The sequence below is a fragment of the Oncorhynchus masou genome, chromosome 11, assembly GCF_036934945.1.
Source record: "Oncorhynchus masou masou isolate Uvic2021 chromosome 11, UVic_Omas_1.1, whole genome shotgun sequence".
In the NCBI taxonomy this organism is placed as follows: Eukaryota; Metazoa; Chordata; class Actinopteri; order Salmoniformes; family Salmonidae; genus Oncorhynchus; species Oncorhynchus masou.
Window position 1 is genome coordinate 17,690,309 of NC_088222.1, and position 27,508 is coordinate 17,717,816.

The 27,508-nt window shown below is 43.8% G+C and overlaps 1 protein-coding gene and 1 pseudogene across 2 annotated transcripts; both read left to right on the plus strand.

Annotated features, from left to right (window-relative positions):
- The first annotated feature begins 168 nt into the window (after positions 1-168).
- On the plus strand, positions 169-13,707 carry LOC135547810 (stearoyl-CoA desaturase 5-like; annotated as a pseudogene).
- An 8,967-nt stretch (positions 13,708-22,674) lies between these two features.
- tmem150c (transmembrane protein 150C) lies at positions 22,675-27,490 on the plus strand. 2 transcript variants are annotated; one of them, XM_064977596.1, is made up of 9 exons: positions 22,675-23,022; positions 23,820-23,859; positions 24,049-24,130; positions 24,212-24,265; positions 24,360-24,392; positions 24,479-24,546; positions 24,900-25,027; positions 25,910-26,087; positions 26,344-27,490. In XM_064977596.1, exons 3-9 carry the CDS (start codon positions 24,057-24,059, stop codon positions 26,550-26,552), a joined length of 744 nt encoding a protein of 247 aa, XP_064833668.1. In that variant the 5' UTR covers positions 22,675-23,022; positions 23,820-23,859; positions 24,049-24,056; the 3' UTR covers positions 26,553-27,490. The 2 variants fall into 2 exon arrangements, with proteins under 2 accessions (XP_064833668.1, XP_064833669.1); XM_064977597.1 differs by lacking the exon at positions 23,820-23,859.
- Positions 27,491-27,508: the final 18 nt, after the last annotated feature.

The window sequence follows — 27,508 nt, forward strand, 5'->3', positions numbered from 1 at the left end:
AAAAGGACCAGTTGACATCATGTTAGTGACTCTCTCGTTAACACAAGTGTGAGTGTTGACGAGGACAAGGCTGGAGATCACTCTGTCATCCTGATTGTGTTCAAATAACAGACTGGAAGCTTCAAAAGGTGGGTGGTGCTTGTAATCATTCTTCTTCCTCTGTCAATCATGGTTACCTGTAATGAAACACATGCAGGCATCATTGCTTTGCAGAAAAAGTGCTTCACCTGCAAGGATATTGCTGCCAGGAAGATTGGGGTGGAGCTCCTGGAGAAAACACAGAGGAAGTACTTCCCCAACACTCCCAGCAAGATCACCAAGGTAACTATCACCGTAACATAACGTGACATGCTGGTGTGAATGACCAATGCAACGGTGTTGTAGCAAGGTGCTTCCCACTGGGCAGCAGTTGCTTCACAGGGAGACTGTATCCCATGTGGCTGGTGGTAGCTAATGTGGAACATTTTGTTCCATACTCAATTATATTTTGAATAGTATAGCAGCCTACAGGAGAAATAACTTGTAATATTGGAAGTAACCATCTGGATGTCACCGTGATAGTCTACTGCTCAATGGGGAGAGTTTGTGCTGCAAGCCGGCAACACAACAGCACCATGCAGTATCCTTCTCTCCCGGGTCCTGCTTGCCGAGGACTTCTGTCTTGCATTAACGTAGAGGGAAGTAGCTAGATAGTGTAGCTAATGTCAGGCCAGGGTGACAGACAGCTAAAGCACATTTATTGCTTTTGCAGTTCAGTATAAACAGAATGATTCTGAACACCCCCAACTTCAGCAGACCAGTTTTAAATTGTCTCTGAAGTTTCTAGCCGCAAACCTAAACTATCTATCTTGGGAGGGCTCATCAGGACGACTGACTGAGCTGATTGAACCGAATCCGTTCGTCTCCACTTAACTTGTGACATACGTCATGAATTTTGGGTGTGTCCGTATAGCCTCTCCCATCACAAGAGTACCTCTATCATGATGAGTGCCACGGCCATGTGATCAGGTAGTTGTTAATTCATGGTATTGGCTACTGTTCTACTCATTGATTATTGACAACATATCATTCTTCAGCTGATCAGTGGGGGTGTTGAGGAACTGGCAGAGGGAGGTGTATTGTCATATTGATAATTGGTTATTGATTTGCAGCTGATCAGTGCAGTGGTGATGAGGGCCTGGCGTGATGTCCAAAATCTCAGAGTATCCCTTTTAAACGTCAATTCCACAACTTCATATTCATCTCCAGCACCATACCTGTGTCTACATGTGTGACATATCAGCATGTTTCTATGATCTGTGGTTGAAAATATATTTTACAACTTTTGAACTTTATATTTTTTTTTTACTACAAGATGTAGAAACGTGCACTTTTCACACATGTATACTCTGGTATTGTGCTGGAGGTAATGAATATGAGTTTGAAAAGTGTTGGAATTGCCCTTTAAGACATAGGAGAGGGAACGTCTCAAGTTGGGGTTACGTAAGCTAAATTTGTTTATTATCAAAATAATTATTGTTGTGACATAAAGGAATTTTAATATGTTGCATGAGAGAACATAATTCACCTTTTTATAAAACTTGCAAAATCATTTTCCATCAATGGATGTCGATTTAACTCGTTTGACTGTTATGATTAAGAAATAAGGCACAAGGAGGTATGGTGTATGTCCAATATACCACGGCAAAGGGCTGTTCTTATGCATGATACAATGTGGAGTGCCTGGACACAGCCCTTAGCCATGGTATATTGGCCATATACAACAAACTCCCGGGGTGCCTTATTGCTATTATAAACTGGTTACCAACATAATTAGAACAGTAAAACTTTTTTTTGTCATACCTGTGGTATAAAGACGCTTTCCAGTGATTTGCCGACAATATTTCTTGATGGGCATCAGTTCTAGCATGTTAATATGTTTTTTGGGAAAAAAATATGTGTCTCCAAAATGACAATCTAAATAGCCTACCTACATCCGTTAAAAAGTCATGACGCGTGCGCGTGCTGCTCTGTCTCCTCTCTCACTCATGTGACTCAGCCATTAGGGGACTAAGCTGCCTGCTGCAGTGATCTCAACCCACACACACACCTGCAACATAGTTTTCAAAGTGGCCTAATCTAACTGATAGTGGGGTGGTAGATGCCCAGTTTCCCTTATGGCTCAGGTCAGGTGCCTACAATGCATACACCATAGACATACACTACATGACCAATAGTATGTGGACACCTGCTTGTCAAACATCTTATTCCAAAATCATGGGCATTAATATGGAGTTGCTCCCCCCTTTGCTGCTAGAACAGCCTCCATTCATCGCTCCAAAGAACACGTTTCTACTGCTCCAGAGTCCAATGACCGCGAGCTTCACACCACTCCAGCCGATGCTTGGCATCTCACATGGTGATCTTAGGCTTGTGTGCGGCTGCCCGGCCATGGAAACCCATTTCATGAAGCTCCTGACGAACAGTTATTGTGCTGATGTTGCTTCCAGAGACAGTTTGGAATTCGGTAGTGAGTGTTGCAACCGAGGACAGACAATTTTTAAGCGCTTCATCACTCTGAGGTCCCGTTCTGTGAGCTTGTGTGGCCTACCACTTCGAGGCTGAGCTGTTGTTGCTCCTAGACGTTTCCACTTCACAATAACAGCACTTACAGTGCCCCCCCCCAGCCTCCTCGGCCGCTGCATACCTCCCCATGTTCTCACATCAGTACCAGTGTAAGTGTCTCAAACATCACAACCACTTCCAGGTGATAGGTGATCTCTTCTTCGTGTTGAAGGAAAATGGCACACTGAACACCTATAAGTGTGTATGCTGCCACCAACACGTTTGGAGTATACATTTAATAGGCTTGAGCTAATCGTGGCCTCGCACACACAGGCGCTAGCCTTGGGTGTTCTAAATACAGTTAGTCTGACTTGGAATACAGTTGGAGACACGATCTTCAATGCCCTGTTTTCTAAATTTAAACCAAGCATTTTCTGTTGAATGTTTGCTTTCCGAGTGTTCTCTCTTTGGAATGTTCTTTGCTCATCAGCCTTGAGCCTTTCTTTGGCGATTTATCTAAACCTGAAATATCACCCTAAATTAAAATGAGAACATTTGGCTGTTAACTATCGCTCTGCATGATGTCCCATTCTGAATGACACATTTTTCATGCCTGATAGTCTCTCTATAAAAATCTACATACAGTCATGGCCAAAAATATTGTTATCTGTGCAATTTATTCAAATAATACACATTTTCTTCCAGAAAACTGTTGAAATTCGAACATATTTTGGTATCCACATATTTATGTCTTTGTTTTGCAATTGAACAAAACAAATCTGAGTAATTTACAAAATCTTAGCTTATTCCACAAAGAAATCCTAAAATGGCCCGAAACAATATTATTGGCACCTTCTAGAAGTAGTTAGAAATAATTTGATTTCCAAGCAGGTCATCCTCTTTTACTTTGGAATTGAACCCACCTGTGGTGAGTTGCTTGTGCCTGCAATATAAAAATCAACTAGTTTGAATAGAGAAAAGGACAAATTCTCCTGTTTTGTGTCACTGTGTGTACCTCAATGAGCATGGAGAAAAGAAAGAAAACCAGATAATTATCTGAGGTCAGACAACATTGTATCCAAGCATGGACAATCTGAAGGCTCCATCTCCGGAGACCTCGCACCACCCGTCACCAACTCAATGAAAGGGGGTTATATGGTAGGAGACCCAGGAGGACCCCACTGCTGAGAGAGAGACGTAAAAAAGCCTGACTGCAATTTGCCAAAACACACCTGACCATGCCAAAACCCTTCTGGGAGAATGTCCTGTGGACAGATGATACCAAATTAGAGCTTTTTGGTAAAGCACACCATCTCTATGTTTACAGAAAATAACATTTAGAGGCCTCCCGGGTGGCACAGTGGTTAAGGGTGCTGTACTGCAGCGCCAGCTGTGCCATCAGAGACTCTGGGTTCGCGCCCAGGCTCTGTCGTAACCGGCCGCGACCGGGAGGTTCGTGGGGCGACGCACAATTGGCATAGCGTTGCCCGGGTTAGGGAGGGGTTGGCCGGTAGGGATGTCCTTGTCTCATCGCGCACCAGCGACTCCTGTGGCGGTCCGGGCGCAGTGCGCGCTAACCAAGGTTGCCAGGTGCACGGTGTTTCCTCTGACACATTGGTGCGACTGGCTTCCGGGTTGGATGTGCGCTGTGTTAAGAAGCTGTTAAGAAGCAGCGCAGCTTGGTTGGGTTGTGTATCGGAGGACGCATGACTTTCAACCTTCGTCCCGAGCCCGTACGGGAGTTGTAGCGATGAGACAAGATAGTAGCTACTAAAAACAATTGGATACCACGAAATTGGGGAGAAAACGGGGTAAAAATTCTACCAAAACACAAAACAAAAAAAACTAACATAACAACATTTAAGCCTTCAAAGAAAATAATACCTTCCCTGAAGGCAAACATGGAGAAGGTTCAGTGATGTTTTGGCATCATGAATCAGGAGAATACCAAGGCATTGGAGCGCAATGTTGGACCCGGTGTCAGAAAGCTGGGTCTCCGTTGAAGGTCATGGGACTTCCAGCAGGAGAATGACCCCAAACACACTTCAAAAAGCACCAATGAATGGTTCAAGATCAAATGCTGGACTGTTCTGAAGTGGCCAGCAAGGAGTCCAGATATAAATCACATTCAAAAGTTGTGGAGAGATCTGAAAACCGCAGTTGTGAGAATTGGAGCTGTTTGCACAAAATGAGTGGACCAAACTGCCAGTACTGAGGTGCAGGAAGCTCATTGATGGCTATAGGAATGTCACGTTCTGACCTTAATTTCCTGAGGTTTGTATTCATTATTTAGTATGGTCAGGGCGTGAGTTGGGATGGGCAGTCTGTTTGATTTTCTATGATTTGGGGATTTCTGTGTTTCGGCCTAGTATGGTTCTCAATCAGAGGCAGGTGTCATTAGTTGTCTCTGATTGAGAATCATACTTAGGTAGCCTGGGTTGCACTGTTTGTTTGTGGGTGATTGTCTATGCTAGTGGCTTCTGTCAGCACAGGTCTCATTTGTAGCTTCACGGTCGTTATTGGTTTATTGTTTTTGTATGCAGTGTTCAGTACTTTCTTTAATTAAATATTCACTATGAACACATACCACGCCGCATTTTGATCCTCTGATCCTTCTCGCCTCTCCTCTTCAGATGAGGAGGAAGACCGTGACAAGGAAGCGCTTGATTGCAGTTATTTTGACCAAAGGCTGTGCTACCAAATATTAATTTAGTCAATGCCATCTGTTTATTTTTTAGATTTAAATGGATATATTAAGTTCTGAATCAAAATCAAAGGTTCTGTAATATTGACAGTGAAATAAAGAATTGTGGAGACCAAATACTTTGGTCAATTTCAACTTATTTTGGGGGGAAATTGTGAGTTACTTGAAAAAAGTGCAAGGGTGCCGATATCTTTGGCAACAACTGTACTTTTGAAATAAGTTGAAGCATTTGTCTGTACTGTTACCATATATTGTAATTATTAACAGAGAAAAATGCTTCCTTTTCACATTTCCTGAACTGCTAGAAATTAGAATGTATGTTACTTTTGTTAAAGACCCACAGTGAGCACTGTTAGTTATGGGGTCGCCTGCCTCGTACATGCTGCCTCCTCCACCAACCGGATCCTCAGGTACGCAGCCTGATCATGGCTCTGCCCCTCTCACCATCCACCAATCATCTACAACATGCCAGTACTCATCAGAGGTGTCACTGGATCTGTTCCAACATCACAATTGCCCTTTAGAAAAAAACAATGTATTGGACCTGTATTCTAAAGTGCTATGCTAGTGTGGATATTGGAACAAAGCCATATTTCAGTTTAAATAGCCAACCAAATGTCATGTATAGGGTTAGAGACCAGCATAGGAAGCTAGGGCTCCATAAGGAACTGGTCTTAAAATTGAGTAAGTGACAGACAGCTGCGTAGACAGTGTCCAAATATAAGGCCATAGGGAGGCAGGAGTCAGTGTGTGTGTGTGCTATCTATCTGCTTAGTGAGCACAGTGCAGACAGCCTTCAGAAAGTCAACAGTTGCTGTTTTTCCAAGCATCTCTCACACATCTATCTCTGGGTGGGAAAAGCTGAGGAAGCGTTTCTCAACTGACACACTGTTACTCCTCTGAAATGTGGCTGATACTTATTAACATGGCCCTGTCTGGCCTTCTGGGGTAACCCAAGTGTGCGATGTTATTAGGATCTTGTTAAATGAAATGGGACTTTATTATGTGTAAACAGGTACAGTAACAACAACACATTTCAGGGAGGTGCAGCAGGTAGCCTAGCAGGTAAGAGCGTTGGTCCTGTAACCGAAAGGTCACTGATTCGAATCCCGAGGTGAAAAATCTGTCTGTGCCCTTGAGCAAGGCAATTGCTCCTGTAAGTCACTCTGGATAAGAGTGTCTGCTAAATGACTAATTTAAATGTTGAGTGCGAGTGTACTATTAGTAGTTCCCTAGCTATCATTGTCATTATCAAATTACTGTTCTCTCACATGTGCCCTGTTGGTTCTGGGAAATGTTGTAGAATGTATTTGTTTCATTCACAGAAGGATATAATCCAGACAGTACCTGTTTCATGGAAGGTGAAGGTGAATTTAAATGGACAGCTCTGCTCTGCTACTTTATATAATTACTGCCCGGAAATGTCTGCCACCGGGCCTGACCAGATGATACTAATCAATGTAAAAAAAAATCATCAAAAGCGCTTGCCAATATTCCTGATGACCAACAGCATGTTAGTTGCATTTCCGCTTCTGTTTTATAGATTCATATTTAATCAAAGAACCAACTTCCCCCAAAAATTTAACCAGCTGATTTTAACGGGAGCTGTCACGTAATAACGGGAGCTGTCACGTAATAACGGGAGCTGTCATGTAATAATGTTTTGTTACACTATCAGCTTTTTGTTTTGTTACACTGTAACGATCAGCTTTAGATACAGTAATTCCTATGATTTCATAACTAAAAGGTATTCTCATGTAAGAGATGTTTCATCCAAGTCAACAAATATGTAGATGTATTGATGTATATTCTTTTTGCTGTGAGAGCTTTTCAGATGACAATTGAACAGCATGAACAGATTGTGCCTTTAAAGTGTAATGTCATCAAGTACTCTCCATGTCAGAAACAGCGGGCATCTGAATTGGGGGACTCGCTATACACCCAGGGTCTTTTTTTATAAGCATTTCTAAATTAAACCTGTTAAAAAGATCAAGTGTATTGATTACCTAAAATATGAATATATGGTAGGCAATATCCAGAACTAATTTAAAATCAAGTTGTGTTATCGTCTGCCAAATGAGCATATTATTATTGGCTACATCCCCATTTTGAACTATTAAGATATTAAGGGATTACCATAATCTGTAATTTGTTTATTTTCCTGGAAAGCGTTGAAGCTGAACCAATCCCAGTTTTTCCGGCCCTCTATGGGCAGTGTCTGTCTGGGTCGCACTCTGGATGGGTGTTTCCCAGTCAGTCATAGTGATGCACAGTTCCTGGAATCAATTCCATCAGACACTAGACAGCATAGCTTTCCAAGTGGAACCATTTTCATTAGTCTAGTAATTCATCGTTTGAACACAGGGGACACTATTTTTAGCTGCATAGCCTCCACTATATGAGGCCACATCAGAGACGGAAGAGGAAGCGAGACACCCCACTTGCTGTATTTTTTTTTTATGGTTCAATGAATGTCAGTTAACTAAGTATACCAGACCCAGCTGCTATAAAGACATCCATTTAAGTAGACCAGAACCAACCATTTTTGTTCAATGACAAACTGCCTGAGTGAACTATCTTCATTTATCAATCATCTATGGCCACGTTATTCAAAAGCACCTATTTTTGTGACCTGTGTGCCTTACAGAGAGATTTGGTTAAGCCTAAACTCTCAGCCTTTTATCCACCTGTAACATGTAATACACTGCTGACCCTGCCTCTCTTGCAAAAGAGATTTAATCTCAGTGAGACTAATCTATACTGAACAAAAATATAAACGCAACATGTAAAGTGTTGGTCCCATGTTTCATGAGATTGAATCAAAGATCCCAGAAATGTTACATACGCACAAAAATGGTATTTCTCAAATTTGGTGACCAAATTTGTTTACATCCATGTTAGTAAGCACTGCTCCTTTGCCATTATAATCCTTCCACTTGACAGGTGTGGCATATCAAAATGCTGATTAAGCAGCATGATCATTACACAAGTGCACCTTGTGCTGGGGACAATGAAAGATCACTAAAAAATGTGCAGTTTTGTCACACAACACAATGCCACAGATGTCTCAAGTTTTGAGGGAGTGTGCAATTGACATGCTGACTGCAGGAATGTCCACCAGAGCTGTTGCCAGATAATTGATTGATAATTTCTCTACCATAAACTGCCTCTAATGTCGTTTTAGAGAATTTGTCAGTACATATACAACTGGCCTTACAACCACAGACCACATGTATAGCGTTGTGTGGGCAAGAGGTTTGCTGATGTCAACATTGTGAACAGAATGCCCCATGGTGGAGGTGGGGTTATAGTGTGGGCAGGCATAAACTACGAACAATGAACACAATGGCATTTTATTGATGGCAATTTGAATGCACAGAAATACCGTGAAGAGATCCTGAGGCCCATTGTGAGGGCCGTTTTTGTAAGGTATCTGTGACCAACAGATGCATATCTGGATTCCCAGTCGTGAAATCCATAGATTAGGTCCTAATACATTTTTTCAGTTGATTGATTTCCTCATATGAACTGTAACTCTGTAAAATCTTTGAAATTGTTGCATGTATATTTTTGTTCAATAGATATAGATACAGTGCTTAAATAGAAAGTCTACCCCCCCCCACCCCCCTTTGTCACGATCGTCGTAAGCATACTCAGACCAAAGTGCAGCGCGATATGGGTTCCACATGTTTATTCAATGAAATGCACAAAAACAATAAAGAATTGATGAAGCGTGACGTTCAGGAGTGCTCACAGGCAACAACACAAAAACAAGATCCCACAAAACACAGTGGGGAAATGGCTGCCTAAATAGGATCCCCAATTAGAGACAACGACAAACAGCTGCCTCTGATTGGGAACCATACCAGGCCAACATAGACATAAACAACTTAGATTAAGTACACCCCCCCTAGTCACACCCCGACCTAACCAAAATAGAGAATAAAAAAGTCTATCTATGGTCAGGGCGTGACACCCTTGGATTTCTTCATGTTATTGTGTTACAAAGTGTTACAAATAAAAAAAATTGTTAGTAATGTACACAAAATACGCAATATTAAAGCGGATGTAAAATTAAACAGTCAATATATGTTAGAATCACCTTTGACAGCGATCACAGCTGAGTCTTTCTGGGTAAGTCTTTGACAGCGATCACAGCTGAGTCTTTCTCGGTACGTCTTTGATAGCGATCACAGCTGAGTCTTTCTGGGGAAGTCTTTGACAGCGATCACAGCTGTCTTTCTGGGTAAGTCTCTAAGTGTTTTGCTCCCCTGGATTGTGCAATGTTTGCTTAATTATTATTTTCAAAATTATTCAAATCAAATGTAATTTTTTTTGTTACATGCGCCGAATACAACAGGTGTAGGTAGATCTCACAGTGAAACGCTTACTTACAAGACCTTAACCAACAATGCTTTAAGAAGTTGAGAAAAAATTGTGTAAAAAAGCTCTGTCAAAGTGTTGGGGATCATGGCTCGTCAGCCATTTTCAAGTCTTGCCATAGATTTTCAAGGAGATTTTATTTTAAAAAATGTAATTAGGTAACTCAGGAGAATTCACTGTCTTATGTACTGTATATACTGCTATTTCTATTGTTGTTTTTTAATTAACATTTGAATTGTTTTATTTAACTTAGGCTCTGAGCCCGAACATGCAGGACTAAGATTTTCACTGTACCATGCAATCACACATGCATCCCTGTACATGTGACTATTAAACACTGTCAATCTGAATCGAGTGCAGATTTGTTGTAGGTTGTTGTCTTTCTGAAAGGTGAATACCTCTCCCAGTGTCTGGTGTAAAGCAGACTGAAGCAGGTTATCCTCTAGGATTTTGCCTGTGTTTAGCTCCATCCTGTTTCTTTTCCTCCTGAAAAACTCCCCAGTCTTGGCCGATGTCAAGCATACACATACCATGATGCAGCCAACCCCATGCTCGAAAATTACTCAGTGACGTGTAGTGTTCGACTTGCCCAAAACATAAGGCTTTTTATTTAGGCAAAAAGGTGTATTCCTTAGTCGTGCTTTTTTTTCAGTATTACTTTAGTGCCTTGTTGTATACATAATCATGTTTCGGAATATTTATATATTGTTTCCTCTGGTGTGTAACAAGCTGGTATTCACCCTTTCGGTTTTTAAATGGCTCTGTTGTGTTTTCTGGTGTGTGTGTTACAGCCTATGTGTGTTTCATCGTGACAGCCCTGGGAGTGACAGCAGGGGTCCATCGGCTGTGGAGTCACCGCTCCTACAGAGCCAAGCTCCCTCTGTCTTCCTCGCAGCCGCCAACTCAATGTCCTTCCAGGTTAGTTCAAGTTCATTTTCTTATTATTTCTTATTCACATTAAGTGATGAACGCATACAATAATAAAACTACAGCAGCAACCTAGCAACCCTTCAGCATCCAACCATAACAACAGGATGTAACAACAGGGTTTATCTGCATAATCAACAATTGTTTTCCAAATCAAATACTGTCGAAGTACCTCTCCTCCTCCTTTATTCTACTCTTCCTCTTTTCTCAAGTGGCCTTCATCCCTCTCTCCCTCAGCTGTTGAAGTGTCCTCCATCCCTCTCTCCCTCAGCTGTTCAAGTGTCCTCCATCCCTCTCTCCCTCAGCTGTTGAAGTGTCCTCCATCCCTCTCTCCCTCAGCTGTTCAAGTGTCCTCCATCCCTCTCTCCTTCAGCTGTTCAAGTGTCCTCCATCCCTCTCTCCCTCAGCTGTTGAAGTGTCCTCCATCCCTCTCTCCCTCAGCTGTTCAAGTGTCCTCCATCCCTCTCTCCCTCAGCTGTTGAAGTGTCCTCCATCCCTCTCTCCCTCAGCTGTTGAAGTGTCCTCCATCCCTCTCTCCCTCAGCTGTTGAAGTGTCCTCCATCCCTCTCTCCCTCAGCTGTTCAAGTGTCCTCCATCCCTCTCTCCCTCAGCTGTTCAAGTGTCCTCCATCCCTCTCTCCCTCAGCTGTTCAAGTGTCCTCCATCCCACTCTCCCTCAGTTGTTGACAACCTTGAAGAAATTTTTTAATTAGTCCAGGTGGGAATCTGTCACGATAGACTAGGTGTGTGAGGTAGGAATCAGGCACAGAGAGTTCCAAGGGAGAAGTGCACTTTAATGTGGCACCAAAATACAATGCCCAAACACAGGGCGCAAAAATACGTACCAACCTAAAACACAGGGAACCAGATCCGGAGCACGAACACACCCAACAACACAACACGTAACACTAGAATAATCCCGCACAAAACAAGGGCGGGTTTGCTAGCCTTAAATAAGGGACGCCCATCAGAAAACACACAATAGGACACAGGTGCAACTAATAAAACAAAACAAACAGAAAAGGGAAAAGGGATCGGTGGCGGCTAGTAGGACGGTGACGACGACCGCCGAGCACCGCCCGAACAGGCAGGGGAGCCAACTTCTAGTAGGCCGGTGACGACGACCGCCGAGCACCGCCCGAACAGGCAGGGGAGCCAACACTAGTAGGCCGGTGACAACGACCGCCGAGCACCGCCCGAACAGGCAGGGGAGCCAACTTCTAGTAGGCCGGTGACGACGACCGCCGAGCACCGCCCTAACAGGCAGGGGAGCCAACTTCTAGTAGGCCGGTGACGCCGAGCGCCGCCCCAACAGGCAGGGGAGCCAACTTCTAGTAGGCCGGTGACGACGACCGCCGAGCACCGCCCTAACAGGCAGGGGAGCCAACTTCTAGTAGGCCGGTGACGCCGAGCGCCGCCCCAACAGGCAGGGGAGCCAACTTCTAGTAGGCCGGTGACGCCGAGCGCCGCCCCAACAGGCAGGGGAGCCAACTTCTAGTAGGCCGGTGACGACGACCGCCGAGCACCGCCCTAACAGTCAGGGGAGCCAACTTCTAGTAGGCCGGTGACGACGACCGCCGAGCGCCGCCCCAACAGGCAGGGGAGCCAACTTCGGCGGGAGTCGTGACAGAATCACTATAGAGAACCTTCATAAAGCACAGGGTCTTTCTGCCCTTTCAGACACATAAAAGACATAAAAGAAACAGGTGGATATTAATTATTTACTTGTACTTCTACAAATCAAAAGCTATTTCTTCCAAAATGTCTCCAAAATGTCTCTGAGAGGCGGCAGGTAGCCTAGTGGTTAGTGTTGGGCCAGTAACCGAAAGGTTGTGGGTTCGAATACCTGAGCCGACAAGGTGAAAAATCTGTCGATGTACCCTTGATCAAGGTACTTAACTATCAACTACCTATGACTCCATTTGATTTGAGTTTCAGGTTAATGATTCTAATTAAGTTGCTGACCACTGTGCTCTCAGTCTCGTCCCAGGACCTGAACTATATTACATCACTGGTTTCTAATTATGACAAAGCAATAGGGCCATCTAACGCAGGGAGACGATGGCTGGTGTGGGGGGTCCGCTGGACAGAAAGAATAGTAGTGTTGTCATGACTACCAAGGTGCACTGTGAGAGACTGTCCTCTTTATGGAAAATTTGCCTGAATGCAGGATTCAAAAAGTTCACTTCACACATTTCCACACACCTTTTTCCTCCTCTCTCCTCCCCAGAATCACATCTATGAGTGGGCGAGAGACCACCGTGTGCACCACAAGTTCTCAGAGACAAATGCAGACCCCCACAATGCAACACGAGGCTTCTTCTTTGCTCACATTGGCTGGCTGTTTGTGCGTAAACACCGTGATGTCATCGAGAAGGTAAAGAAGCTGGACGTTACTGACCTCTTGGCTGATCCCGTCGTCCATTTTCAGAGAAAGTGGGTCCACTGCCCCATTTCACGTTGACCCCGAGCTCTAGCCCTGTTTGATTGATCAGAACACAACACCACCCGAGCTTTGCACTAGTCTTCCTGTAAGTCAGGGTTCCCCGACTGGCCCACAGGTGGTTTTATTTGGCCCCCTTGGTTTGAAATTATTATGTTTTAGTCAAACATAAAATTTGTTTGGGCTTCTTCCGGACAATTTGCAGTCTACAAATTATTTGTAATTATGTTCCGGTCCACTGATTATCCGCTCAAGAAAAAATTGTCCCATGGCTGAATCTGCTTGATGATCACGTCTGTAAGTCATAAGTTACTCTGGATAAGCCCTATAAGATATTCTCCTCTCATCTCTGCTCTTCTCCTCTCCTGTCTCCTGTCTTCCATCGACTCTCCTTTCTTCTCTTCCCTCTCTTCTCCTCTACCATTCTTTTGAGACTATTCTATCCCAGGTACTATAAGACCACGGTCCTGATAATGTGCTTCCTGGTTCCCACCGTGGTTCCCTGGTAGTTCTGGGGCGAGACACTGTGGAACTCCTACTTCCTGGCGTCCATCTTGCGTTACACCGTCTCGCTCAATGTCACCTGGCTGGTGAACAGCACCGCCCACATGTACGGGAACCGACCGTACGACCAGAACATCAGCCCCCGGGAGAACCGCTGGGTCACTTTCGGAGCCACCGGTGAGTCTGGCTATGACCTGTTATAACATGTTTTTAACTCATAAACAATTTATTCTACTGTAGTGTCTCATAATGTTGTTATATCTGACTGACTCACTGAGTGACTGACTCACTGACTCACTGAGTGACTGACTCACTGACTGACTGACTCACTGACTGACTGAGGACTGACTGACTGAGGACTGACTGACTGAGGACTGACTGACTGAGGACTGACTGACTGAGGACTGACTGACTGAGGACTGACTGACTGAGGACTCATTGACTGACTGAGGACTGACTGACTGACTGAGGACTGACTGACTGACTGAGGACTAACTACTGACTGACGACTAACTACTGACTGACTGACTGAGGACTAACTACTGACTGACTGACTGACTGACTGAGGACTCTTTGACTGACTGATGACTGAGGACTGACTGATGACTGACTGACTGAGGACTGACTGACTGACTGAGGACTAACTGATGACTGAGGACTAACTGATGACTGAGGACTGACTGACTGACTGACGACTAACTGAGGACTGACTGACTGAGGACTAACTGATGACTGAGGACTGACTGACTGACTGAGGACTGACTGACTGACTGAGGACTAACTGATGACTGACTGACTGAGGACTGACTGACTGAGGACTGACTGACTGAGGACTGACTGACTGAGGACTGACTGACTGAGGACTGACTGACTGAGGACTGACTGACTGAGGACTGACTGACTGAGGACTGACTGACTGAGGACTGACTGATGACTGAGGACTGACTGACTGAGGACTAACTGATGACTGACTGACTGAGGACTGACTGACTGAGGACTGACTGACTGAGGACTGACTGAGGACTGACTGACTGAGGACTGACTGACTGAGGACTAACTGATGACTGAGGACTGACTGACTGACTGAGGACTAACTGACTGATGACTGAGGACTGACTGACTCACTGACTGACTGACTGAGGACTGACTGACTGACTGAGGACTGATGACTGAGGACTGACTGACTGACTGAGGATTGACTGACTGATGACTGAGGACTGACTGACTGACTGAGGACTGACTGACTGACTGATGACTGACTGACTGATGACTGAGGACTGACTGACTGAGGACTGACTGACTGAGGACTAACTGATGACTGAGGACTGACTGACTGACTGACTGAGGACTGACTGAGGACTGACTAACTGATGACTGACTGACTGATGACTGACTGACTGAGGACTGACTGACTGAGGACTGACTGACTGAGGACTGACTGACTGACTGACTGAGGACTCATTGACTGACTGATGACTGAGGACTGACTGAGGACTGACTGACTGACTGAGGACTGACTGACTGACTGAGGACTAACTACTGACTGACTGACTGACTGACTGAGGACTCTTTGACTGACTGATGACTGAGGACTGACTGATGACTGACTGACTGAGGACTGACTGACTGACTGAGGACTAACTGATGACTGAGGACTAACTGATGACTGAGGACTGACTGACTGACTGAGGACTGACTGACTGACTGAGGACTAACTGATGACTGACTGACTGAGGACTGACTGACTGAGGACTGACTGACTGAGGACTGACTGACTGAGGACTGACTGACTGAGGACTGACTGATGACTGACTGACTGAGGACTGACTGACTGACTGAGGACTAACTGATGACTGAGGACTGACTGACTGACTGAGGACTAACTGATGACTGAGGACTGACTGACTGAGGACTAACTGATGACTGAGGACTAACTGACTGATGACTGAGGACTGACTGACTCACTGACTGACTGAGGACTGACTGACTGATGACTGAGGACTGACTGACTGACTGAGGACTAACTGAGGACTGACTGACTGATGACTGAGGACTGACTGACTGATGACTGACTGACTGATGACTGACTGACTGATGACTGACTGACTGACTGAGGACTGACTGACTGACTGAGGACTGACTGACTGAGGACTGACTGAGGAATGACTGACTGAGGACTTACTGACTGACTGAGGACTCATTGACTGACTGATGACTGACTGACTGACTGAGGACTAACTACTGACTGACTGACTGACTGACTGAGGACTCATTGACTGACTGAGGACTGACTGACTGAGGACTGACTGACTGAGGACTGACTGACTGACTGAGGACTGACTGAGGACTGACTGACTGAGGACTGACTGAGGACTGACTGACTGATGACTGAGGACTGACTGACTGATGACTGACTGACTGATGACTGACTGACTGACGACTGACTGACTGACTGAGGACTGACTGACTGACTGAGGACTGACTGACTGACTGAGGACTGACTGACTGACTGAGGACTGACTGACTGACTGAGGACTAACTGAGGACTGACTGACTGATGACTGAGGACTGACTGACTGATGACTGACTGACTGATGACTGACTGACTGACGACTGACTGACTGACTGAGGACTGACTGACTGACTGAGGACTGACTGACTGACTGAGGACTGACTGACTGACTGAGGACTGACTGACTGACTGATGACTGACTGACTGACTGAGGACTAACTACTGACTGACTGACTGACTGACTGAGGACTCATTGACTGACTGATGACTGAGGACTGACTGACTGAGGACTGACTGACTGAGGACTGACTGAGGACTGACTGACTGACTGAGGACTGACTGACTGAGGACTCATTGACTGCGGGTGGTCGAAGACTGCCCGGAAGCGGCGGTTGAACTCCTCTAAGTGGTCCAGCGCCGCATTTCCTTCTACCCACACTGCGTTGTCTCGTGCCTCTCGGGGAAAGGGCTGAGGGCGGACACCCTCTCACGTCTCGGAGGAGCCGGGTGGAGCATCGCCGCATGCTCCCGGACACGCTCCTCTATGACAGGTGTGGAATTCTGTAACGGGGTGAGTGACTGGTTGCCTGGAAGTCAGGCGCAGGAGAGCAGATATGGGTGATAACAGGAGAACTTTAATATACACCCTGGCTCAAAGGCACAGGCGAGGCAGCACAAAGCACAACCACGGTAACATGAACCGGATTAAACAAAGCAAACAAACCTAGGTTGAAACAAACCTAGCGCAATCCAGCCTGTAGCATAACACCCTACACGAAGAACAATTCCACACACAGACATGGGGGAAACAGAGGGTAATATACATTTAGTCTGATGAGGGAATGTGAACCAGGTGCGTGGGAAAACAAGACAGAACAAATGGAAAATTAAAGGTGAAGCGGCGATGGCTAGAAGACCGGTGACGTCGACCGCCGAACGAACAAGGAGAGGGACCGACTTCGGCGGAAGCCGTGACAAAATTATATAAAGTAAAAATATAAAGTAATACTATAAAGTAAACATGAGAACGCAAGCTACAGTGGCAAGAAAAAGTGAACACTTCGGAATTACCTGGATTTCTGCAAAAATCAGTCATAAGATGTGATATGATCTTCATCTTAGTCACAACAATAGACAATCACAGTGTGCTTAATAAACTGATAACACACAAATTATTGTATTTTTCTTGTCTATATTGAATACATCCTTTAAACATTCACAGTGTAGGTTGGAAAAAGTATGTGAACCCCTAGGCTAATGACTTTTCCAAAAGCTAATTGGAGTCAGGAGTCAGCTAACCTGGAGTCCAATAAATGAGATGAGATTGGAGATGTTGGTTAGAGCTGCCCTGCCCTATAAAAAACACTTACAAAATTTGAGTTTGCTATTCACAAGAAGCATTGCCTGATGTAAACCATGCTTCGAACAAAAGAGATCTCAGAAGACCTAAGATTAAGATTTGTTGACTTGCTGGAAAGGGTTACAATAGTATATCTAAAAGCCTTGATGTTCATCAGTCCACGGTAAGAGACATTGTCTAAAAATGGAGAAAGTTCAGCACTGTTGCTACTCTCCCTAGGAGTGGCCATCCTGCAAAGATGACTGCAAGAGCACAGTGCAGAATGCTCAATGAGGTAATGAAGAATCCTAGTGTCAGCTAAAGACTTACAGAAATCTCTGGAACATGCTAACATCTCTGTTGATGAGTCTACAATACGTAAAACACTATACAAGAATGGTGTTCATGGGAGGGCACCACGGAAGAAGCCACTGCTGTCCAAAAAAAAACATTGCTGCATGTCTGAAATTCGCAAAAGAGCACCTGGATGTTCCACAGCGCTTCTGGCAAAATATTCTGTGGACAGATTAAACTAAAATTGAGTTGTTTGGAAGGAACACAACACTGTGTGGAGAAAAAAAAGGCACAGCATGCCAACATCAAAACCTCATCCCAATTGTAAAGTATGTTGGAGGGAGCATCATGGTTTGGGGCTGCTTTGCTGCCTCAGGGCCTGGACAGCTTGCTATCATCGGCGGAAAAATGAATTCCCAAGTTTATCAAGACATTTTGCAGGAGAATGTAAGGCTTATCTGTCTGCCAATTGAAGCTCAACAGAAGTTGGGTGATGCAACAGGACAATGACCCAACACACAGAAGTAAATCAAGAACAGAATGGCTTCAACAGAAGAAAATACGCCTTCTGGAGTGGCCTAGTCAGAGTCCTGAGCTCAACCCGATTTAAAATGCTGTGGCATGACAACGAGAACAGTTCACACAAGACATCCTAAGATTATTGCTGAACTGAAACAGTTTTGTCAAGATGAATGGTCCAAAATTCCTCCTGACCGTTGTGCGGGTCTGATCCGCAACTACAGAAAACGCTTGGTTGAGTTTATCGCTGCCAAAGGAGGGTTAACCAGCTATTAAATTCAATGGTTCAAATACACTTTCCACACTTCACTGTGAATGTTTACACAGTGTGTTCAATAAAGACGTAAAAACGTATAATTGTTTGTGTGTTATTAGTTTAAGCAGACTGTGTTTGTTGTTGTGACTTGATGAAGATCAGATAAAATGCTATGCAGAAATCCAGGTAATTCCAAAGGGTTCACATACTTTTTCTTGCCACTGTATATACAGGCTCAGTGTCAGTACCAAAATTACAATGAGCAGGGGTAGTTGAGTAACTGTTGCTTCGATGGTGATGAATTAATCTCCAACAATAATTTAAAAAATGAATATGTTTAACAGGTGCCCTTATACTTATAGATGTTGTACTTTCACTCATTATGCAAAATAAGTTAGCTTATCTACTCTGAATGCTGAAATTTCATTCTCCATATTTACTTCAGCTTGAAACAGGTTGACAACTTCACATTCTTAAATTCTTTGCACTAATTGGTATTTTTTTGTAATCAGATCAGATTTGCAATAGATCTGATGTGAAAAGATCTAATGTTATTGGTCAAAATGCCAATTAGTGGAAAAAATATCTGAATTTGTCTGCCTGCGTAAACGCAGCCATAATGGGGTTAGATTGTGCTTGGAATATTCTCAGTAACTATTAGTTTTTATCCAACTCTTCATGATGCATACTGATATAATAGAATGTTAATACGGTTTCCCTGTTTGAATCAGTTTGGTTTCCCTGTTTGAATCAGTTTGGTTCCCCCTGTTTGAATCAGTTTGGTTTCCCTGTTTGAATCAGTTTGGATCCCCCTGTGTTACGAATCCCTTTTGGCCCGACAGTCTAGGGGGGATGGTAATGAGACTCGTAACATAACTCATGCAAATTATTATTGTGACAAAGGAAAAGTGTGAACGAAATAAGCACGACAACTGAAATCTACCGTCAAACTCTAGGTTTATTTATAAAACACACGGTAATGGGGGGAGCAGGAAAAGGGGCTGAGCTGGACCCAAGGAAAGAAACAATAAGTATTCAAAAACACCCCTAAGCTAGACTAGCCTACTTTAACAACAGCTAACTAACTAACCAAAAATACAGTGGGTGGTCCGCCCAGTTCTAACTAGTGTATTTAACAAAGTTCACCTACGGGTAGTGTATGCCCATGGGCGACTTGTCTTGGTTTCCCCCTTTTCCACCAGCAATCAAACACAAACACCATAACCAAAAACAATACTCACAGGTGATGACAAAGTGCTATGAGGTGCTTAAACAAAAGAGAGGTTACGACACAAAGCGAGAGTGAAACACAGAGACCTACAGACATGGCATTTACAGAGAGATTGAGCTGAGCTGGGCTGGGCTGTAGAACAAACAAATGGGGTTTTTAAACCATGGGGAAGGAACTGTGATAGGTCAGGAAATATGAGGAGGTGTGTCTTCTGATTGATGATTGATTGGGGAGTGATGATTTTCACCTGTGAGGGGAGAAGGAGAGAAAAGAAACACACACACAGGATACACACACACAGGATAACTGTATCCGTAACACCCTGTTTGAATCAGTTTGGATCCCCCTGTTTGAATCAGTTTGGATCCCCCTGTTTGAATAACACAAAACCGCACCACTACTCTCAGGAAGATGTGTCTGTCACTCTGTCATGATGTACTTTATAATGGGAGTAATTCAGATTTAATTAAATGCAAGACAGAATGAGACAAAAAGCTATATGAGATATGAGAGCATCTACCAAACTTTGAATCTATCCATTTGATTCATTGGAAATATCAATTTCACTCTACTGTTATGTATAGTGAGAGTTAGTGTTGCCGTAGTGCTTCTAGCTATTACAACGGTACTGTGTTTATATCAGAGTATCTTTGACAATTGAGCTTGTGTTATATGCTTGTATTTTCCTGTCAGTTGTGGAAGGACTGTATTTGTTTTGGTTGTATTCTGTACCTGTCTTCTGCAGGTTTTATACTGGGTCTATATCAATAGCCTAAACTGTATATTTGTGGTTTAGTTTATACACTGTCTTATTGGGGAGACACACAGAGTATGGTGGAGTTTCCTTTGTGATGATTGGATCTGGCTGAGATGATGCATATGATTAATCTGATGTGTAGGTAACTGAATGTTCGTACAGTTGAAGTCGGAACTTTACATACACCATAGCCAAATACATTTTAACTCAGTTTTTCACAATTCCTGACATTTAATCCTAGTAACAATTCCCTGTCTTAGGTCAGTTAGGATCACCACTTGATATTAAGAATTTGAAATGTCAGAATAATAGTAGAGAGAATTATTTATTTCAGCTTTTATTTCTCTCAAAGTCCCAGTGGGTCAGAAGTTTACATACACTCAATTAGTATTTGGTAGCATTGCCTTTAAATTGTTTAACTTGGGTCAAACATTTGGGCGAGCCTTCCACAAGCTTCCCACAATAAGTTGGAGGAATTGTGGCTCATTCCTCCTGACAGAGCTGGTGTAACTGAGTCAGGTTTGTAGGCCTCCTTGCTCACACGCTTTTTCAGTTCTTCCCACAAGTTTTCTATAGGATTGAGGTCATGGCTTTGTGATGGCCACTCCAATACCTTGTCTTTGTTGTCCTTTAGCCATTTTGCCACAACTTCGGAAGTATGCTTGGGGTCATTGTCCATTTGGAAGACCCATTTTTGACCAAGCTTTAACTTCCCAACTGATGTCTTGAGATGTTGCTACAATATATCTGCATAATTTTCCATCCTCATGAATCCATCTATTTTGTGAAGTGCACCAGTCCCTCCTGCAGCAAAGCACCCCCACAACACGATGCTGCCACCCCCGTGCTTCACAGTTGGGATGGTGTTCTTCAACTTGGAAATTGCTCCCAAGGATGAACCAGACTTGTGGGGGTCTACAAATACAAATTGAAATACATCCACAGGTACACCTCCAATTGACTAAAATTATGTCAATTAGACTATTAGAACCTTCTAAAGCCATGACATCATTTTCTGGAATTTTCCAAGATGTTTAAATGCACAGTCAACTTAGTGTATGTAAACTTCTGACCACTGGATTTGTGATACAGTGAATTATAAGTGAAATAATCTGTCTGTATACAATTGTTGAAAAAATGACTTGTGTCATGCACAAAGTAGATGTCCTAACCGACTTGCCAAAACTAGAGTTTGTTCACAAGAAATTTGTGGAGTCTTCTGACTTCAACTGTATGTACGCATGTGTATCATCATCATCATTATTATAGCTAAGATAAATTATTTTATAGATGACTTTGTGCCATTCATTAGAGAGGGCTTTTTTAATAATAAACTGTTGGATATGAAAGTTCGGTGTTTGTTTATTGCCTGGAAAATAAGCAGATTTTCCTCCCAATTCCTGTGAGGGTCGAGGTACATTTATTCATTTGCTTTTTCAGTTGAATCACAGAAGATCCATTATGTTTTTCTTCTATGAACAACATGCCAACGTAACATGATGTTATTATAGTAGAATTATTTCATTAGAATAATTGAATAAAGCATAATTGAATAACATTAGCTAAATTGAATAAATCAGAAATCCACATACAGTGCATTCGGAAAGTATTCAGACCCTGAATGAAGCATGGTGGTGGGAACATCATGCTGTGGGGATATTTTTCAGTGCCAGGGACTGAGACTAGTCAGGATCGAGGGAAAGATGAACAGAGCAAAGTACAGAGAGATCCTTGATGAAAACCTGCACGCCTTCCAACAGGGCAACGACCCTAAGCACACAGCCAAGACAACGCAGTAGTGGCTTTGGGAAAAGTCTCTGAATATCCTTGAGTGGTCCAGCCAGAGCCTGGACTTGAACCCAATCGAACATCTCTGGAGAGACCTGAAAATAGCTGTGCACTCCCCATATGACATGACATAGCTTGAGAGGATCTGCAGAGAAGAATGGGAGAAACTCCCCAAAGACAGGTGCCAAGCGTGTAGCATCATACCCAAGATTCAAGGCTGTAATCACTGCCAAAGGCGCTTCAACAATGTACTGAGTAAAGGGTCTGAATACTTATGTAAATGTGATATTTCAGTTTTTTATTTTTAATACTTTTGCAAAAGTGTCTAAACTGTTTTTGCTTTGTCATTATGGGGTATTGTGTGTAGTTTGAGGGGGGGATTTAAAAAAATAAGGCTAATGTAAGAACATTTGGATAAAATGAAGGGTTCTGAGTACTTTCTGAATGCACCCTACCTCTGAGTGAAGTGTCCACAGCAGAGCAGCTACAGGTTGCCTACTATCATGTCACATAGGTTATAGTGTAGGATAGGACAGTTTACATGCTGGAAACGAGGCTTACTGCTATTGCTCTTTCCTACGGTAGAAGGCTCTTTCCTCGCTAGCCTAAATATTCAGTGCTGCAAAGAAAAGGTTCGCCCATGGCCACAGTGTATGTTCGCGACTGCACACTCCATTTCACTATCTCCGGATTTAGTGCTCTCAGGCACATGTTTATATGACGATTTGTGACTACGACTGATAACAAAACTGCGTGTTTCAGTCAATTATGAAATTAGAAGAAGACGGAATCTAAATCCAACAGGCCCTGGCTGGCAACGAGGTATTTCATTTTTCTGTCTGACGATTGATCAGAGACAGATAGAGGGGGGGTATTGGGATTGGGGAAGCCAGTTAGGGAAGGGAAGGTATCCTCCATTTTAAAGGTTGTGGGGAACAATACTATAACACTGTTTGGGAAAGTGAGCTGTTATCAGTGACTTACATGTAAATCTGTCGCTGTTGTGAAAGTATCATGGTAGAAAGTACATAACATATTGACAGGGTAGGTGATAAATACCTAACCGGCCCGCGGTAGAATGTAAAATGTAGGCCTACATGCTCGCTACATCGTTTTCATTCAAGGCTATGCACGAGGCAAACACATTCACCTATCTATGCAGTCATCACAAAAATATACATTTTCTTGGCTCAATCTGATGCACGTGCAAATTGACTGTCAATGAGTGATTGTTGTTGCTGTTGCTGTACTGAGTGGCTGTAATAAATAGTGTTTTATTGGTCGTCCTTGGCAATTGCATTCCCCAGTTTTGTAGACACGGGAGCTGTCCAGTAGCAGTGGTGCTGAAATCAACGGCTGCAGAACATTGGCCCAATGGGCTTTTCGCCGCTATCCAGTGCTGAAATTATTCTGGTTCTAGATACATACACCTTTCCGTTTACATGTCAGTTAATTCAAGGTTTTAATAAGTGCAATTAATTACACGAGCCTTACGTTAACTAATTGTTGTAAGAGCCTAGCAAGCTACTAGCCATTCAATGTTAGGATAATCCGGAAGAGGTAACTGCAGTCTCAAATTGTAAAAACAGGTCACATAATATTGTGTTTTTCTTCTGTAGATTAACCCCCGGACCTGACTTTGGCTTGGTCTTATCATTCGTAAGTGTGGCATTGGAACAGGACAGCATTCCTGTACTTCTATTTTGAGTTACAGTAATTCCCTCAAACATCTCAGGACAGGTTTTACATGTTCTGCTGCAGGTGGTTCTAAAACAGTTCTACCTCCTTCCATTTCCTGTCTCACCATTGCCAGGGAGTGGAGAAGTTTAAAATGTTTTTTGTTTACAGGAGACACCATGAGGAAGTGCAGTCCCTGGACGTTTCTCCCTATCATGTACTCTCTCTTCACAGCCGCTGGACTCTGGGTTGTGTAAGTGTCTTATTTTTCCAGATCTTTTCAGTTATCTCACGCACCATTCGGCTTTACAGCTGTGTGTGACTTTGGTTACAGGTATTTTATAGCTGTTGAAGATGAGAAGATAACACCCCTGAGTTCAGAATACAAGTAAGGTGGAATATAAATGAAGAACGTAGAAATGTGTTATTCCAGTCATTATGACCATGCACTATTTCTAAACATTAGATGTAATTTTTCACAGGCGATCTGGAACTAAATCCCCTCCATATATAAGGTACACAGCCTATGAGTACCAACCTAATTGGTTAGTGATCTTTACCTAGGATTTGTGCTTCCTATCAATACAATTCTCTCTCTCAGCATTGCAGGCAATGCTCCCCCAGCCAGCTGTGTTTTTAGCCAGGTCATGAACCTAGCTGCCTTCGTAGGTAAGCCTGATGCATGTTCTCCTATCTTCTATCATATAAATGTACATGTAATCATAGTGAACATTGGACATTGTACCATAATAATGGTAGGATATGAGATGGACGAGAGACAAGAATAGAAACAACAGGATGCATATTATAAAATGGGGAAGTACTGTCTATTGATTTGGATGGATTTACAGTCAGCAGTTCCAGCAGCAGAACATGTAATGCTCATTACAAACAGTTATTGATGAGGTTAGTATTGAGCAGAAACAAAAGCCTGCACACCCTGTGGGTCCCCAGTACAAGGAATGAAATGGCTAGAGAGACTGCCAGAACAGAGAGATCCCTTATGGGTCTTCTCCTTTCAGGGTTCATCATTGGTGTCCTCAGATACCTGCAGCTGAAGCCCCGGGTCCATAAACCCTGGCTCAATATTGGCAGTCTGGTGGCCCTGTCCCTGGCCTGCTTCGGCATGACCTTGGTGGGAAACTTCCAGGTAGGAGTCACTGGCTCTGTCCAGAAAATAAACCTTCAGACCCTAGACACTTCCCCTAGTCCCTAACTTCCCCTTTTCCAAACTTTCCAAGGGGGTGCACGTTTTAGTTTCTTGCCCTAGCCCTACACAGCTGATTCAATCAATCAACTAATCATCAAGCTTTGATTATTTGAATCAGCTGTGTAGTACTAGGGCAAAAACCAAAACATGCACCCAGGGCAGGCCCCAGGACCGAGTTTGGGAAACACTTCCTTAACCGCTCGACCAGGGCTCTCCAACCCTGTTCCCAGAGAGCTACCCCCCTGTAGGTTTTCGCTCCAACCCAGTTCCCAGAGAGCTACCCCCTGTAGGTTTTCGCTCCAACCCTGTTCCTGGAGAGCTACCCCCCCTGTAGGTTTTCGCTCCAACCCTGTTCCTGGAGAGCTACCCCCCTGTAGGTTTTCGCTCCAACCCTGTTCCCGGAAAGCTACCCCCCTGTAGGTTTTCGCTCCAACCCTGTTCCCGGAAAGCTACCCCCCTGTAGGTTTTCGCTCCAACCCCAGTTATAACTAACCCAATTCAGCTTTTCAACCAGCTAATTATTAGAATTAGGTGTGCTAAATTTGGGTTGGCACGAAGGAGGTAGGCTCTCCAGGAACAGGGTTGGAAAGCCCTACCCTAGACTGTCCCTGGTGTACTTCGTAGGAGTCACTAGTCTTACACAACCCTTAGCCCCTACATACAGACCCAAAACGTTTGAGAACCACTGACAAAATCTACAAAAACCTAATCTTGGTTTACAGTGATAATCAGATTTTATCAGTGTGTGTAGCAGGGTCACAGTAATGAAATTAAACAGATAACAGCCATGTCTGTCATCTGTCTGTAATGTGTCTGGTCCAGCTGTCAAATGACGAGGAGCTCCACAACATTGGGACGTCCATGACGTTTGGCCTGGGGACGTTGTTCTGCTGGGTGCAATCTGTCATCACCCTGAAGGTCAACCTGAGGAACGAGGGCCGGAAGGCGGGCATCCCTCGCTTCCTACTGTCAGGGGCTGTCACCGCCTGCATGCTGCTCTGTATCCTTCCTCTGGCTTGCACCAGGGACTCACTCTGTCACTTAGCAGGCACTTTTAAACAAAGAGACTTACGGTACAGTGAGGGCATTACTATGGGTATGTTGGCTGGATACAGCTGTAGTGGTGGAAACCTTTCTTTCACTTATTCAGCCATGTTAAATCAGTGTTTACCATGAAAGAGGAAGCTAGGAATTACGCATTTTGAAAGTACATTTTGTAAAGTGTTTGTTTGACCCTTAACCCCCACCCCGTTCAGACTTTGCCCTGATGGCGCAACGTCTTCACATGCACGCGGCGCGGGCGCAATGGGCGCTGGTCATGTTCTTCCTGGGCTTCCTCGCCACCTTTGCCATCGAGTTCAGACACTACCACTTCGAGATTGTCTGCACCGACGACCGCGATCCACCTCTCAGCCTCTCAGAAACCTTCTCTGAGGTGTCAGAGTACCAGTCGGACCAACTATAGGGCGGCTCCAGAGAACAGAACCAGCTATAGGGCGGCTCCAGAGGACAGAAGCAGCTATAGGGCGGCTCCGGAGGACAGAACCAGCTGTAGAGCTTTGGCGTACTACAAAACAGTTAGCTTGCCTGTGGTTGTCAGTTGGGGGTAATTTACAAATTAACATATTTGTAAGGGCTCCAGTTTGTCTCTGTTAGTTACTGAAGAAGAGTTAGTCAAAAACTACTGCATGTCTGCCTGTTTGAACACAGCCTGTGAACGACTGTCTTTCTACTACTACTGTACCTTGAGGTGATATTTCAAAAGCAACAAACTCTTTCCATGAGCACAAAGGCATCATTATCTTTGTCAACTCATCAACAGTAACAGGGATGTTCGCTAAATGGTTTAATTGAAGATGGATGTGCATGAAGATGGCTGTTTTATGTAGCTGTGAGTTGTAGAAGGATAGATAACTCATCTCAGATTGATAGTGACACTACCCCACTGACCTTCCTTTCATATGAATCCAGCCAAATCCTCAATAGAATGTGTGATGGGAGTCATCACCACTCCCATTTTGAGTATTCTCATTCTACCGACAGAGGCGTTCTCTCTATTTCCTGTCCGTCTGTCTACCTCCCTCTATTTTCAACCTGAATTAAGACAGACAACAGTTTGTGATTTGTGATGAAGCCGATCTCAGCTTCTCTGTGAAGATGAGTAGTACAGTAGTATTATCATCCAGGTACAATGATGCCATTTTGAACCAAATCACTGTTGCACCCATTAAACACAAGTCATGGGAACCTTTCAGTGTTCTCTCTATTTCACATTTCTTAGTACAACACTAGGCTTTATCATTACCATTCAAGCATAACAGACAAATGCATCTTAGTGTTGTACTGCTGTTTGTTAGAACATTACAATTATATTTTACAATAAAACTTGTCTTTGCATTCTGATTGATGGACTTGTTGAGT